General features: G+C 38.6%; 1 protein-coding gene across 2 annotated transcripts in view; it reads right to left on the bottom strand.

Annotated features, from left to right (window-relative positions):
• Positions 1-1,011: 1,011 nt before the first annotated feature.
• The window catches only part of KIF3A (kinesin family member 3A), a 32,207-nt gene continuing 16,849 nt past the window's right edge, over positions 1,012-16,369 (bottom strand). The window contains exons 10-18 of one of the 2 annotated variants that reach the window (XM_060765211.2): positions 16,161-16,232; positions 12,909-13,065; positions 11,552-11,732; positions 10,315-10,425; positions 8,502-8,627; positions 6,944-6,997; positions 6,308-6,376; positions 6,013-6,137; positions 1,012-5,250 (exon numbers count right to left, since the gene is read on the bottom strand). In XM_060765211.2, coding sequence (XP_060621194.1) covers positions 5,202-5,250; positions 6,013-6,137; positions 6,308-6,376; positions 6,944-6,997; positions 8,502-8,627; positions 10,315-10,425; positions 11,552-11,732; positions 12,909-13,065; positions 16,161-16,232 — 944 coding nt within the window. In that variant the 3' untranslated portion in view covers positions 1,012-5,201. The remainder of the gene's footprint in view (positions 5,251-6,012; positions 6,138-6,307; positions 6,377-6,943; positions 6,998-8,501; positions 8,628-10,314; positions 10,426-11,551; positions 11,733-12,908; positions 13,066-16,160; positions 16,233-16,369) is intronic. The other variant, XM_060765212.2, reaches the window with a different exon arrangement.

Below are 16,369 nucleotides of genomic sequence, written 5' to 3' on the forward strand. Positions count from 1 at the left end.
TATTGTTGGGTTTTCTTGGCAAGATTTCTTCAGAGGGCTCTTGCTGTTGCCTTTCCTCTAAAGTCAGAATGCCTGACTCTCTCCCAAGGTCACCCACTGAGTTTCCATGGCTGAGCAGGGATTCAAACCCTTCTCAAATCATTACATCATGCTTTGTAGTTCTTCATCCATCTTTCCTATTTTTCCCCTAATGGAGGAAGTGCTTCCTTTAATCTGTCCTGAATCTTCTCAACCACCTGGAGCTTCAAGTATTGTGACAGACGAAGAAAACCACTCAAGATGCATAGATTTAAACAGTAATAGTCTTTCCCCCCGAAATCTTTCTTTGTAGAGAAAGTTGTCCCAGCTCCTTGATAAAATTGTTGCTGTTCATGGAAACATATGTATCTGTACAATATGGGGAAGTACAATAATATTTTTGATGCAATAATGTTTGCAGCACAATATTTATGTGCAAGGGCATGATATCTGTAGTTTCATTTCCAGTCCCTTTCCTGATCATCTTTACAGCAACCGCTTCTTCCATGAAGTCACACACTGGGGGGTCTGCTTTCAGCACAAAACAATACAATTGCCATGCTACTTTAACTACCACAGCTGCATCCTATGAAATGTTTGCACTTTGGTCAGTAAGCAAAACATGGAGCAAGTGGTTGCCAATACATTTTCCAGAATGAGCACTGCAAAACAGTGCTCCAAAGAGAGTTTCTTTCTCCACTCATCCAGTACTGTATGCCAGACTGTTCACCTGCCAAATGAACCTGTTGCTGGTTCCCTTGTTCCCCCATTCCTCCAAAATCTACTCTGGAGGGTTTAAGCCAGGCATTTTCAAGCTGTGGCCTCCAACTCCCAGAAGCCCCAGCCAGCTTTTTCAGTAGTCAGGAATTCTGGGAGTTGGGGACCCAAACAGTCGGAGGGCCACACTTTGCAGGTGCCTGGTTTAAGCAGTAAAGTACTATCTACCATCATGAGGTTGGGTAGATCCCAGAATGACAACAAAACCACATACACTGGAAATCCAAGGTGTTTATTTCTTGGCATCAACATGCTCAGTATTGAGACATTGTACCACTATATACAACGTAAGGGATACTCTTTGTACACAACAAAAAACACAAACAGAAGCATTAAGTTTAAGAAGTTAGCAAAACCATAAATAAGGACAAATTGTACAATTTTTTGGAAAATCTCATTATTATATACAACATTGATGGCATGGACCCATATTCAGTTGCTATAATTTAAAAGTGTAAAGAATGCAAGGTAACTAAATGCAAAGGCACTGAGCACAGCTTCCCTCCCCTCTCCTTTTGCAATCCGGAAACCAGGTAAGATGGTTTAAAAAAAACAAATCCTCCATACATAGTACATACACAAAGAGTTGTATATGCTGCAACAGAAACCAAAGGAAAAATACAGGCTTAAGGACGTTTTCCCTGGATTACTATGAAAGCAGGAATAAACGAAGGCAAGGATCAACTGAAGATTTGCAAACCACTGGCTCTATAGTGTTTTCTTTGCCAAGTGATTTAAACTACCCTTTTCAATAGTGACGGTATAGCCATGAATTAGACTTACAAGCAGGCTGCGAATGCTGCCGAAGGGTAAAGACTGAAGTAGGCAATGCAGAGACAGGTTGTGCATTGTGTTCAGCTGTGGTCAAACTATAGAAGCTTAGTCATGGCCACCCACACTGTATGGTACTCAGTGAGTATTGCATTGCTATCAGCAAAGTGAGGATTATTGAATGTGTTACAACCCCATGGTTTCAAAGGCCATGTGTCTCTCGCTACCTTTGTGTTAAAAGTAGTGTGTTCTTGCACACCGTCTCACGTTTAAGACCAAGTAAATGGCTTGAGAACATAAAACAACTATGAAGTATATAACAGATTGGCTATACGTTAAGAGAAATATTTTGATATTTATAAAAACAACAGTCAGGTCTTCACGAGTCCTTCTTAAACCTCCTATAGAGGCATGTGATACCACTTGACAAGTCTGGATTTAAAATCTCTAGAATCAAAATTTGGGTAGCAAAACGAAAATGTGCAGATAATTACTCCAGTAGAAGTCAAGGGGACAGGACTTACATTGGCATTCCCATTGGTTAATTATTGGACACTGTTTCTCTTGTTGTGTACAATTTACCAAAATCAAGGTATAATTTAGCAGACAACCTGAATGCCCAATGGGCATCATGGCAATAGTTTCAAACCTCTACATGTTTTGGGCTGAAGCTCTCAGATTCTTTGGTCATTGGTCATGCTGACTGAGGCTTCAGGGTGTCAAAGTCCAAAACATCAAGATGGCTAAAGCTGAGAATTACTACACTGTGAAACTCACAATTATTGAGTCATCAGTGTGAAAACACTTGCTTGGAGACTTCCTCTCCTCTGACAGCAACTGTGAGGAGGAAGGCAAGAATGGAAGCATTCCTAATCCAGCAGAAAAGAAATGAGCAAAACTCAAGACAGCTCCCATTCCTGTGTTGATGTATCCACAAACACACCAATGAAATCCAGGAGTAGTGATTATACAGATTCTTCTTCAGGTTCCTTGTAAATCCCACTATAACTTCTTTATTATAGGGCATATTGTAACAGCAAGGCCTCTTTGGAGGAGTTAATAGAGTTGAGGAGGTTCGAATGCAATCATCTACAAAGTCCAACATATTATTGCCTTTGCCACCTAGTTATTCAGTAAATATATACTAAACATTTTTAAATGAAACAAACATATTAAAAATCATTTGAATAAGTAGTTTATGCACAACCACCACAATATAAGCAAACACATATGTCTCTCTTTCCATAGCACAGTTGATGGGGGAAGGGGGCTATAACTCAGCTATGAATCCTGAAGTAATCTTTTTTGATCTTCATCCACTACCAAAATATATAATCCATATTTATTACCACTTTTTCTTCCGCTGACATTTAGCTGAAATTGAACAGCAGTAAAAAGGAGTAAGAATTGTTCCATACAGTAATTTGGTGCAATTACTAAGAGTCATTCACAATCAACTGCACATCTTGTTCCCAAAGTATAATCACAATTTTGTCTGAATTTTTCTACATCAGCCATTGTACTTTCTGAATATACAAGTCACATAGTCCTAAAAATCAGGCTTTTAAAATATATAAAGTAGCAGATATGGCCATCAGTCACACACAGTATGTATAGAACAGTAGTTAGTATATTAGCTATGGTACCAACAGATCTTCAAAAAATTAAGGAATAAGTATGTGCCAAGTAAATATGTGGAATGGTGAAAAAGAAAAGGAAAAATCTGTATTTCTTGCTTCTGGAATAACTAAAGAACTACCTCAGTAACAATGGAGTGGTTCTTCACATTCTAGGGAGGTGTCCCTTGCTCCTTCACAGTCAGAAAACCAAGCCCAATGCCATTTTCTAATGTATTCCAGGTTCACTCACTCTATCCCCAAAACTATTTGGTTCAGGTGATTTAGGAAAACCTTTCATAACCTGCATCTGTAACACATATGTTGGACTACATGTATCATATTTGCCAGTCAGCAGGATATGTTGCCTGGGGACGATGTGAGTGTTAGCCAGCCATCTGTCAGGCGCAAGGTTAGAGAAAGCTAATTCTGAGCCAAGAATGCAAAAGAAGAACCAAGGGATTTCTTTCTTTTTTTAAAATGGCATTGCTCTTTAAGAGTAGTTATGCTTGCTTTCTCCAGAAAAACAACACATTTCAATTTGCAAGCCTCAACTATATCAATATTTAACTGTAAACAAGGTTTTGAACATCAGCTATTACCACCAAATGTCACACAGAATTAAGTTAACACTTAACACAGAAGGCAAAAGGAAACTTTTCATGCTCAGTGACACTGTGGAGTAGGGGTTAAGAAGTGCTGCGCATTACTGTGGGCAGATGCTGGAATAAGACCCCAAGATGCAGAAGCCATTACTGGGGCTTCTGTATCTTGGACCATTACTGGGGCTCAGTTAATGCTGCATGACCCCCACTCTGCTCTACAGCAAACCCAATATGGATCCTTGCACTTAAAGTCCTCAAAGCCCATTACCAAAAATGAAATCGCTAACTCATCTTTTTCAGTCTATAGGTGAACTGGTACTATAAGGGGCTAGGGATGCTGGGCATTGCCTTCCAATGTCACCTGGGGTGCTGCATGACCCCCAGTCTGCTCTACAGCAAACCCAACATGGATCCTTGTCAATTTTCTTGCAAGTACAGGGTAGGGTCAAAAATCCCTTCCTCCCCTCCAGGAGGACTTTTATCTGAAGTAATAAAAACACAACAATGCTCTTTACCCTGGAATATTGCTTGCAAGTAGCTTCTAATATTGATATGTATTTTTTCTTGAGCAAAAAAAAAAAGAAAAAAAAAAGGCCATTAGCCGCTCAGCACTATTCCCATCTTCCTCCAACAGGAACTTTGCCTACCTTGGTCAAAATGAAAGGTAATTTGTTTAACAGTCAGTGCTCAGCGAATTGTTCCCAAAACCAAGAGTGGCCCATTTCAAAGCTGTGATTTAACTCTCAGGGATCCCTAAAGAGAAGCCCACCACCACCTTGGTTTGCAACAGTTTCTGTTTAACAACAAGTTACATCTATGAGTATTATGCACACGCTAAAGGAACTGAAAGTTATTTGTACATAGATGCGAGGACAAAAAAGGATTCAGGACTCTGCAGCTACCACTCCGGAAAAGAAAAGAAAAAGCAGATGTCTGCAATATTGCAAGCATAGAACAGTACAAGTGACAAATGGCAATATATAAAGCAAAACTGTATATATCGGGTAGAGAATTCTGGCCACCTACTTACAACAGAGCTAATGTGCTTTAAAATTAGACACGCATGCACGCACACCTGCCTCCAATCTATACATGCCATTTTAAACACAGGGTTTCCCCAATAGCTTCTCCTGCATAATGTCTGGAGCAACATCAGTAACACTGACAAGTTTACTGTCACCACACAGCTCAGATTAAACATGTTATGTTAGTGTGAAAGATGGAAAAATCAATCAAAAGAAATGTATTTCCTTGCTGTCTCAAGCCACCACTGCAGGCCTTTATAGCAACTTCAGTGCCAACAAGACATCAAACTCTTCTGCGAATTCCAGAATCAAGAATTTGCATAATTTTGCAGTGCATTGAGCCACACACATCTTTTCTTTATCTTTTCTGAAATCACGCTGTTTCAAGTCTACTGAAGTAATGAATCGATCACAGCTCCTGATTTTGCAGAACGTTTCCTGTTTGGAAAAGAGAGAAAAACTTCACATTACTCACTATTCCATCTAGGAGAAAATGGTCTCTATTTCAGAGCTAAAGGACACTGAAGAACAACAAAATTAAAAGCATAGTTATCTTCATACTGTACCCATTCCAGCCTCCCTCCCACTCTTCCTCCCTCTCTCTTCATGAAGCCAAACATACCAGGAATAAAAACCACACAAAATCAACTAACACAAAGTTCCTCAAAGCAGACAAGAGCAAAGCAATCTCCCAAAGTAGGCAAGAGCACGAGGCACAGTGGCACAAGGCTGCTCCCTTGAAGCCCTAAAATCTTGTACTCTGGCACTACCTCTTAACTCAAAACACTGCTTGCATGTCAAAGCAAAACCAGGATGAGCTATTGCTCTTAACTCAAATGCTCTTAAGTTGGGATGCTCTTAAGTTGAGGTTCCACTGTATATGAATATAAATATATCCTTATATATTTTCACTTATACTCTTCTCAGCTGCACACACTGGATGATCAGGTCTGCCACACAGGCCTGAATCCTTAGGTTGGAAGTGCACATCAAACAGAGGAGGCATCCTCACCCCTTTTAGCATCAGGACAAGGCCATATATGCAACAAGCATATTCACCAAGCTCTTCACATTGAGACCAGGGATGTTCCCCCTGCTTGTGTCGAGCCTTGGGCAGCTTTGGCCCATGGGAATAATGTGAAAACCTCTTATTTAAGTTTCAATGTCTAAGCAAAACCCATATGTTATAACAGTTCTGACCTTCTGCCAGTTTTGGGCCTCGATCGTCCTTTTGATGTCCTTGGTCTTTCTAGTTTCATCAAAGACTGCCTCAGGCTTTCTTCAGTGTAAGCCAGATACACATGGGAAAGATCCACCTCAAAGGGCTAATAGTGGGGAAAAGGAGACATTGTGAGTTGACATTCAATGGTCAAGTCAAATCCGACTATCAAGATGGGAGGTGTGTGTGTGTGTGTGTGTGGTTAGAATCTTAGATAAGCATAAATGAAGACAGATAGATAATTACAAGAGCCCACAGCTACAAAATGTCTCTTACATCTTTTTCTTTCTTATCAGGCACCGGAGTCTGCTTTCTCATGTTATTCCCAGTGTATGCAACACATTTCTTAAAAGAAAAGAAAAAGAGTGATAAAGGCAATTGGATATCATACAAGCAATCCCACTCTTCTGAGAGCCCTTTCTTTAAGATCTTAATGGAGATGCTCTTTTCATTCACCATTTGCTCAATCTAGAACATTCACATAGCAATCAGTTTCACTGGAGTCAGTGAGTGATCTTCAAGTAAAAAAGAGCTTGGACTCTTTTGAAAATGGAATGATGAAGTACACAGTTATTTTTTAAATAATGCTGTATCTCATCTAGTTTGGGTAGCAACAGGATGGCCACTTCAGGATGGCTACCCATTCATGGACATCTCCATCTACTGAGAATGCCAGATATTGCATATGATATATCTATCAATCCATCCATCCATCTAGGACAATAAAAGGCCAAAACACAATACACAGCAGCATTAATTTAATGGCCTACTGCTGCTGCTCTTTTTATCTAGTGATACAAACTGGATAGCACTGGTAGATTTGAGAAAGGACTTCAGAAGAAAACAAGATATTTCAAGGTGAACAAACACTTTATACCATTATTCCCCCTTTTTCGTGTTGTGCTTACATACCAGCTGCCACTCTCCAATATCTTCATTCCAGTGGACATAATTTTCAATCATTTCCTTTAAGGAAATAAGAAAAAAAGTATGCACTTAAATTCAGCTGTATGACATATTTTCACAATCAGAAGGTTAAAAAACAACAGCATATTTTCTAGAAAATCTCCAAACCATTTTGACCAGTTGAGATGAAACAGGACTGACCAAAGACATTTTATTCGGTGAATTAGGACAGCAAATGAACTTTCCCCCAAGTCAAAGAGGCACAGTACCCAAATGCAGTCAAGTTACTTTGATACATAAGGATGGAATTTGAACCAGCATCTTTTAATACATTCTACTGTAAAAACAAAGGACATAACAATTTTCACTCCTTTCTTCCTCACATCTCAAATTTCCTACCCAAAGTAGCTCAGGATTGCTGTGGTGCTTAATTTCCCACTTTCTTTTCCCATTGATGATAACTTCATCCCAGATGCTATGATCAGTAAGGAATGGATGAACATCAAAATCCATCTAATCAAAGATGCCAGGTGTCTCTAAGAATTCATTCAAATGAATGATGGCAAAGGTCATCTGGCTCTATATCTCTCTAGTATCTAGAATTTAAGGGCACATTGCCTCTGAAACTTGAAGCTCCATATGATCAGCAGATTATATGTGGCAGCTGCAGCTGCAGAAGTGTGCGAAGTGGCTGAAATCCGATTAGTAATTAGTTTCAGAGATTCGGGTATCTTCAGCTTCATTTCGTAAAGATTTGGAGGGGTCTTATTTCATTTCGTAATCTGAAGCTCTGAAACTTCGTAGTGGTTTTGCTGAGATTTGTTCCATTAGTGACAAGGGGGGAAATTTCAAGGCTCATTTGTCATTTTTATGGCTGTCAGGGTGAAACTTGGCACACCTGTAGGCAGCATTTATGACTGTAAGCCTGCCAGGTATCAGAATGTTTCTTTCACCCACTAATTTTTAGGAATTTTAAAAAGTTTTTACAAATAATTTTTAAAACCCTATAAGAGATATCCCCTTGAATTTCTGCACAATGAGACAACTGAAGCAGAGAATCAATCTTGCAAACTTTCAAAAAAAAAGTTCATCTACTGATTTTTAGGGATTTTAAAAAGTTTTTTCCCCCAAGAAACAGCTTGAAATGCTTTAAAACAACAAATCTTTACTAATCTGAAACATTTTGGGGGCTTCCATTTCATTTTGCAATGCTTCAGAGGCGTCCCATTCTGATTAGTAATACAAATCTCTAAATTATGAAATGAAATGGATCTCTGAAGTTTTGCACAACCCTACTGTCCACTGGTTCCATCCCAATGAAACCCAAACAATCATCTGAGCCTGAAGAAAGCAGGTGAGAAGCAATTCATTCTTAATGCGCCCTATAATCTATGGTCTCAAGCCCTGACAAGGGCATCATGGAATACTGTTAACAGAGGAAACTAAAAGTGCAGTTTCATGAACGCAACAACTAGCCCTTAGAAAAGGAGGGAAACAGGAGATGCTTGTTCTAGAATTGTTCCTAAATCCCTTAGCATAAATTTCAGCCTCCCTTAATTTTCACCTGATAGTCTTGAGGTATGAAGTTGTCAATAATGAGCATTTGAAGACGCAGCTCCCTGCTAAGCTGTCGGATGTTCTCCAACAAGCCTTCAATTTCTCTCTGATGTTCCTGCTGCAGATCCGCCATCTGGGAAATACATGCCAAATAAGCAAAAAGCTACAATGAGCTCTCACAAGCAACCTGTGCATTTTGCTACTACTTAAGATAATCATAACCATCTCAAGCAAGACTGAATTATTCAGAAGATTTTCATCTTTTCCTAGCATGCCTTGTAGATGGATTTCTATTTAATGGTCAGGTCATTTTTAAAGTGAGAAGGCTCAGATTACACCAGTGTGCCTTCATTTTCACCTCATTATCCTTTCCTCTCACTTTGTCAAGAATATGAGACTTAAATCACTAGAAGAGTTTTTTCTTTCTCTAGTGCTTAGTAACACACTTAAATGCTTAATAAATGTTTTTGAAAGTCCGGCGATTCAAAAGTAAAATGGGAAATGTTCATTTCCTTTTCAAATATATTTTATAGTATATCATTAATATACATTCTAGACAAAATACACATATGTAAGCATATAAACACTATATTAATAAAACATTATAACAACTTCATGCACAAACATCAAACAATATATAACATAAAATACTACATATTTATACATGAAACAGAATCGATTTCCTGTTAACCTATCATTGGTATCAATGGAGTACAAAATTTCTCTCTCTCCACTTAACAACCCCAGAATGTATGGATTTAAAGGTTTCAAACCTGTACCTTGAACTCTGCCTGAAAAAGTAATGGTAATCAAGGCAGGTGGTTTATAATTTCTTCTTGTTGTTATGTACCTTCAAGACATTTTTTATTTATGGTACACTGAAAGTGGTCATGTCATGGGAAGATTTGTTTAGAGGGGAGTTGACCTTCTATGAAGCTGAAAGACTGTGATTTGATCAAGGTCTCAAAGTGGGTTTCCATAACTAAGCGAGAACTGAATCTTGATCTCTAAAGTTGTCATCCAATATGTAAACCACTATACAACATTGGCTCCCAAATTTATACCTAGTGTTATATATCTAGAATTCTGGTCAAAAAGGCTGCTGATTGGCCTGAATGAATAGAACTTTCCAGACTATTCTCAAGGGTAACTTCATACAGAATGCAGTACAACAACCGCTCCGAGTCGCCTAAGGGCTGAGAGGAGCAGTATACAAATGAAGTAAATAAATAAATAAATAAACAACCTGTCTTTGTCCGGCCAGATCTAGTGTTACATTTACTTATGCTGGTGAAAAGTATTTTACGTCATAGATGTCACCTAGCAAGACACAGTAAAGTATTAAGAGTTATCTTTACACTAGATGTCTGTTCGTTAAGGTAAAACAGCTCCTTCTAGGTCTTCCAAATTACCAACTAACATTTCATTCCTTAGACTTCATCCAGGACATTACTGAAACTAGGAAGCAGTCTAGCACTTCTACTACCCTACTCAGCTCTGACAAGAAGAAATATAGAGCCAAGTATCATCAGTATTTGGACGTCATCACTCTCTATGACTCTGTACAACTTCATTCAAAGTTTGGGGGAAGAACTTAAGTGACTAACCAGAATCCGACAGAAAACTCATACACACGCAGAACCCAAAAGGCTCGCCCTTCCATGGTTTCTTTTTACTCCACTGTGTGACCAATGCCCTCTTTTCTATTTTCAAGATTTATTTGTGCATACACATATGCCCACAAAATCACACAGAAACATTTATTCTGTTCCTTTAACACAGAAAATCAGAAAAAAACAGAAATGGGATCCAATACTGACCTCTGACTTTGCTGCCATTAGCATTGTCCAGACTTTCTTTAGCTTCTTGGTCTTCCCTTGTGCTTCCTCCTGAAGGCTGGTGTACTTTTCCTCAATATCCAAACGCTCTTGCTATTTACAGGACAAAAATAGGATAAATGAATCAAAATTAATAAAAATTCTCCAACTGATGTGCTGGTAAAAGGATGCTATTCCTCCTTTCGTAGGAGCCTGAAAACATGGCTCTTCGAGCTGGCCTTCAACTGAGTGCCATATCATTGGAATTGATGACCGGAATGGACTACGACTATGAAATCGACTATGACCCCAGGATATGACGAAGCGGATTTTTAGCATAAGTACATGTTATGTAGTAGTAGATTGTTGTGTACTGTCTTGATTTACTGTAAACTGTCTTTTCTATGTTGCTGTTCACCGCCACGAGTCGCCCTAGGGCTGAGAGTGGCGGTCAATAAGTGCAAGAAATAAATAAATAATAAATAAATGTGGAAGAGGGAAGGATTCTTATAAGAAATGTATGCTAGGTAATTCAAATTTAACTTCGTCCCCTTCTTGATTTAGAAATCTCAATCTCACACAACTTTGTTTACTTACAGGGGGAGCGCAGAGTGTAACTTGCAAGTCCCATTAATCGCATCTATAGAAATGATGGGAATATAGCCAAAGTCCTCTGTGTGCTAAATTGGGAACTTCAAATCTTGTCTCAATGCCTAGTTTCATCAAGACAATACCAAAACCAAACTGGCCACAGGCTCTTTTGCAATCTTCCAAATTATTTTGGAAACCGGCCAACTTAAGAGTCAATCTTTTTTCAAGAAGGATAATGATTCATCTTATCCTTCAGGTTGTTTTTGTGCAACCTGAAATTTTCTCTCAAGTTACTAGATTTGTGTCAACTTTGCCTTTTAGACTATAAGTGGTCTCAGAGGCCTGAGCTACATCAATGTAATTTCAAGGGACTATCACTGCTGGCACAAATTCCAGCAAACCAACCCTCGAGATTACTGGTGTTAGTGCCTATTAACATATACCCATTATCCAGTGATCCTGAATAGCAAAACTTTGCCACATCCAAGAAATATGACTACCCTTCCTGCCTTTTTCTTCAGTTGACTTCCTTACTAAAGACCCCCTTCCTTGGATGAATTTTTGGGCAAATCCCAAGTAAGGAAATCAGTGAATGTATTTTATTTTGCAACAAAGCAATCAAACAATACACAACCAATATGAATCAAACCTCTTTCTCCTCAAGCTCCTTACGGAGCTGCTCTGCTCTTTTCCTACGTTCTTCAAGCTCCATGTTGGATTCTTCTAGAAGCTTTTCCTGCTCCTCTGCTTTAGCCAGCAAATCTACGCCTCCCACAATCACTTTTTTTTCCAAAGCTGACAGCTTCTCCAGCAAAGTCTGGTGTTCTTGCCTGGATAAAGAGAAAGTTAAGAACCCAAGTTCTTCTGAATCAGAATTCTAGAGAGGCAGATTCTAGCTTCACAACTGATTCTTGAAGTCAAAGTGGTTTTTTATATTTATTCCTCAGTTGGGAAACCCCAAATTGCTAGAGAAATATTTGGTTCAGTTGGTTAATTCTATGCCAGTTCTAGTTAAGCCAAACAGGGCCTACTTTTCTGCAATTCCTCCTCTCCACTAGGGGATATTGAGGCATTTAAAAGTTTTTCTCAAGAAAAATCTCGATACTGATGCAAGCTGTACTAGGCAGAAAGTTCTGAGTCTTATTCTTACATTTAGTGCTCTGATTTATTTAACCTTTCATGAGGAACTAAGTAGTGATTGGCAGGAGGAAGAGGTAAAGAAATAGGGATTGATAAGTCTGTCTACTTCTGAAATCTCACATTGTTTAGTATTTTGGGCCTACGTTAGGGACATTTGGAGAGTGAGCAAAGACAGAGGTATTAATAACTCTCCTTTCAATGCAACAGATTGACATTCAAAGAATTCCATTCTTCCTCTGTAGTGTTGAGTATGTTGTACAAACTGAGAACAATATCCATGTTTGGGATGTGTAGCTTGAATTTCTATAGAGGACAAACTGGAAAGGATGAGAAAAGTCTTCATTTGGTCTGTGAAAATGTGTAAAATGTGGGATGTGTTTACATGTATTGTTTGGTAGTATTTCAAGTGCATCTGGAGTGGGAAAAATCCCCAAACTAACATCATTTGCAGTACAGGCAAACGTATGGAAATTCACCATGATACACTGAAAGTATGAAATTAACTGAGGAGGCTGATGCCCGCAATTGGGGTTCACGTCTCCACAGTCTGCAACTAGACAAGATTCAATACCTTTGTGAATATAACGATTTTAAGCTCTATCAGGCAGACCAAGCAGCACACATTTTAGTGTCTACTTCCATGTGTATCCTTACTCTTTAAAGGACCCCAGTGTGAAAAATTTATATATGCCAAAATAACAAACATTTTGGGATTATTTGTTCTTTTATAAATTAAAAAGATCGTCTTTGTCAATAAAAATGTATTTTAAAACAATAGTGGTGGGCAAAGGTTAATAAATTTAATGATTCAGATTATACCTACATACAAGGTCAATACACAGTAATTTAATGTCTGAACTGCTCACTGTGCTTTAAGTAGGTCCTTCTCTCTCTTTTCAAGCTCTGCCCGGGCTTTGTTTCTTTCTTCCTCTTCCATATCAAGCTTTGTTTCAAGGGCTTTCCTTTCTTCATCAATCTTGGCTTGCATTTCCATCATCTTGTCAGGAGAAACCTTCTTCTTTCCTTTGAGGAGGGACAAAGGCTGATTAAAAACAGCACAAGCCAAAAACACATGTGTGTTTGCCTCCTCACATGAATCATTACATTAGTAATTTACAGCAATTAGTAATTATGGCAATGAAACAATCTATAGTGATGACCGTCACTGGGACTTCCAGGATTCACCTCCTTATCATCATCCAGTCAGGAAGCAAAGAGACAGGGGTATCTCTCAGTCTTGACGCCAAATGCAAATGATGCATTACTAAGAATGTGCTCTATACATTTTGTAATGGAAGCTCTCAAATATATACTGACCTCAATTATGCCTTCCAGTCATGAAGCACAATTCTAGCTTATATAGCGAAATGAGTTGAACTGTGCTCATTTATTGTTATATGGATTTTTTTTAAAAACATACTCCTAAAGAGGACAGAATTTTAATACTAAAAATCGGGGAACAAAACACATTGGAAAAATAGAACAAAATGTATGAAGGAATAAATTAAAATGATGGAAGGAAAAGGGAACACAATTATCAAGGTAGAGTAGGCTTGCAAACCAAAATGAAATCTCTATGAATTGAAATGAGAAGAAGGAAAAAAAGGGGAAGACATCTTTGTTTGCCCCGTTTTGTTTGCCCTCCCCCATATTTTCATAAATCTGCGTTATCTAGATATATCTAGAATGACAGCAACTGTACCTGAAAATAGGCAATGGTTTTATTGCTGTTATAAGGGGAAGCCCCTTAGAATACCCTATCTCTCTCTTCCACAGTTACATTTCTATAATGATAAATAAACTTTGTCTTCATAGTCATCCCATTTCAATTAAATTGGTAATTGCACTGCATTAATCATCTTAACATTTTCAGTGCATGCACCTTGAATTAACTGAGGTGAAAGAGAGAAAGAGAGAGAGCATAGCTAGGCAGTCTGGGAAAAAATCCTTAAGCAAGTCCTTTAAACTGTATTAGATGGAGTGCAAATCAAACACACCAACCTGCTTGATCTTGCATTTTAAGAAGAAGAGGCAAACAAATCGCAGAGAGGCAGCACACGCACAAAGAGGAAGGGAGAAGGGAGGGGGGGAAAAAAGAAAGATATTATTGCTTGATTTGTTTTGCAAAACAAACAAGGTCATAAGTAAAAGCATTCATCAAAATGTGCATTGGCAGATAAAAAGAAAAAACCTAGCAAATTAAGCACTGAAATGCAAGATTAAATCTTTGCCTTGCTACCCTACTTCTATACTGAAGCAGAGTAAGCACCTCATACTGAAGAACAACATGAATTGGCACCTTGTTACAGGATAACATTATTTTTCTGAACAGTATTAAGCTAATTCTTGGTGTCCGTGCTATATATCTGCCACAGAGAACAGGGCCTAAAAGCATTAAAAAGTGTAATCTGCCATATAAATTGTATAAACTTGAGAATCTGAAGAAGCCAGTTGCCTCTTATATCTAGTGGAGCTTCCTTGGTATTGTGATTCCAATTGTCAGTCAACTGTCTGCCTCTGAGATGGCCAATCAAACACAGGAAATCTGAGTAATGACTGGAGGCTTCCATATCACATGGGAGTAAAAGTACTCTGGATTTCCTTTCAAACTTCAAAGGTGGTGAAATATTTTAGAGGGGGACAGGGTACCTGGAATATCCTACTAAAGCCCACACTTGCATCCAGAGCAAATCTACCATTGCATTGATATGGGGGCCACCTGCCACTGGAAGAGATCACGGCAAGCATCAACATTCATTTGAGCACAACACTGAATAGACATGTTTCAAGAAACTTAGATGCTTCCACAGAGGTGAAGTCACACATTATAGCTGGTGCTGTCAAAGAAAAGAAGGAAAGTGGTAGAGGGAAAGGAAGAAATGCAGCCAAAAAAGCTAAACAAAAACCATGCAACATGCAAAAGCAAATAAAATAAAATAAAGGAAAAAGTAATCACATGTATTTGTTTTCATTTAAATCTGAAGGCCCAGTCTATGTTACAGATATGTCAATTTGGAGTTTCATCTATGAATTGTTCCTCAAAGGAGTACATTGCATTCTTCCTAAAAGCAGTGGCTTAGGACAGGAGCGTGGGAAGCCCACTTCAAAATACAAATGAAAGTGCTTCATTAAAGCCCTTTCACCTTGTTCCTCCTCATCAGTTGTCAAGATCAGTGATGCTGACATGTGTACACTAAAGGAATGTTGGCATTGCCTAACATCTCTAACACCTAAAATAAAACCCAGAGACACAGGGTTTCCCATTAATCTCTCTGAATAGGAAATGCCTGGCGGTCAGACTGGGGAATATTGATTTCATATAGGTTGGGGAACCTTTGCCTCTCCATATGTGGTTGAACTGTCATTCCCATTAAACTTCCCCGCTGGCTATGCTGTTAAGAGCAAAGAGAACTAATCTGGAGAATTTCAAAGTTACTCAGCCTTGATGTGGAAGACTGTGGAAAATTTTTCAAATGCAGCATAATGCGCTGAGTAAAGGAATTTGGAATCAAGAACAAACATTTCAGCCAATCTTGTCCCAAATTACAAGATTATGGACTTGGTCTAGCTCCTTTATCCAGAATAAGCTTCCAGAGAAAGAAAAGTAAAAATCCAACTGACAATGGAAATGGACAATGCTTGACAATAAGGGGACGCTAATGATGTTGTTTTTATTGCTTTTGTTGTGTTTTATACTGTTTTAATGCTTTAATCTGTATTATGATATTATGTGTACTGTTTTGTTAGAACCCGCTTTGAGTCGCCGATAGGCTGAGTAAAGCGGTATGCAAACACAGTAAATAAATAAATAAATAATATTACATGTAGTCAGTGCAAGGGTAAAATATTAAAGATCGCCAAGATAATATTTTAAGAATCAGTCTATTTTGTAGATCAATACCACCATGCTTTCGAGCTTTACAGAGGTGCTCTCCACCCAAAATTTTAAACAGCGCAGGTAAAAAGCATGCTTTATTTAGTGGGTGGGGATAATCCACACTTTACTCTGAACAAAACCAATGTTGAAGGCAGGGAGCAAAATGCAGCATCAAAACAATGAGTGCATAGGTTATGGAAAGGCCAAAGCTTCACTGGATGACTTAAGAGCTCCCACTCACTAGTGAAGGATTTGTCCAGAGGTTTTTCTATGACAGAGCATGTAGAGTCTGAGCTACTGCTGGTGCTACTGCCTGGAAAACAGAGAAGCAGGCCCCATGGAAAACCCAGGAAAGAAGAAGAAACAAGAAACACATGCTAAGCATTAGCTCTAAAGGGCAAGAGATTAGTTTAATGATGCACATCTTTCTCCAATAGCTTTGCTGTAGAA

This window comes from Anolis sagrei, chromosome 2, assembly GCF_037176765.1.
Source record: "Anolis sagrei isolate rAnoSag1 chromosome 2, rAnoSag1.mat, whole genome shotgun sequence".
NCBI lineage: Eukaryota > Metazoa > Chordata > Lepidosauria > Squamata > Dactyloidae > Anolis > Anolis sagrei.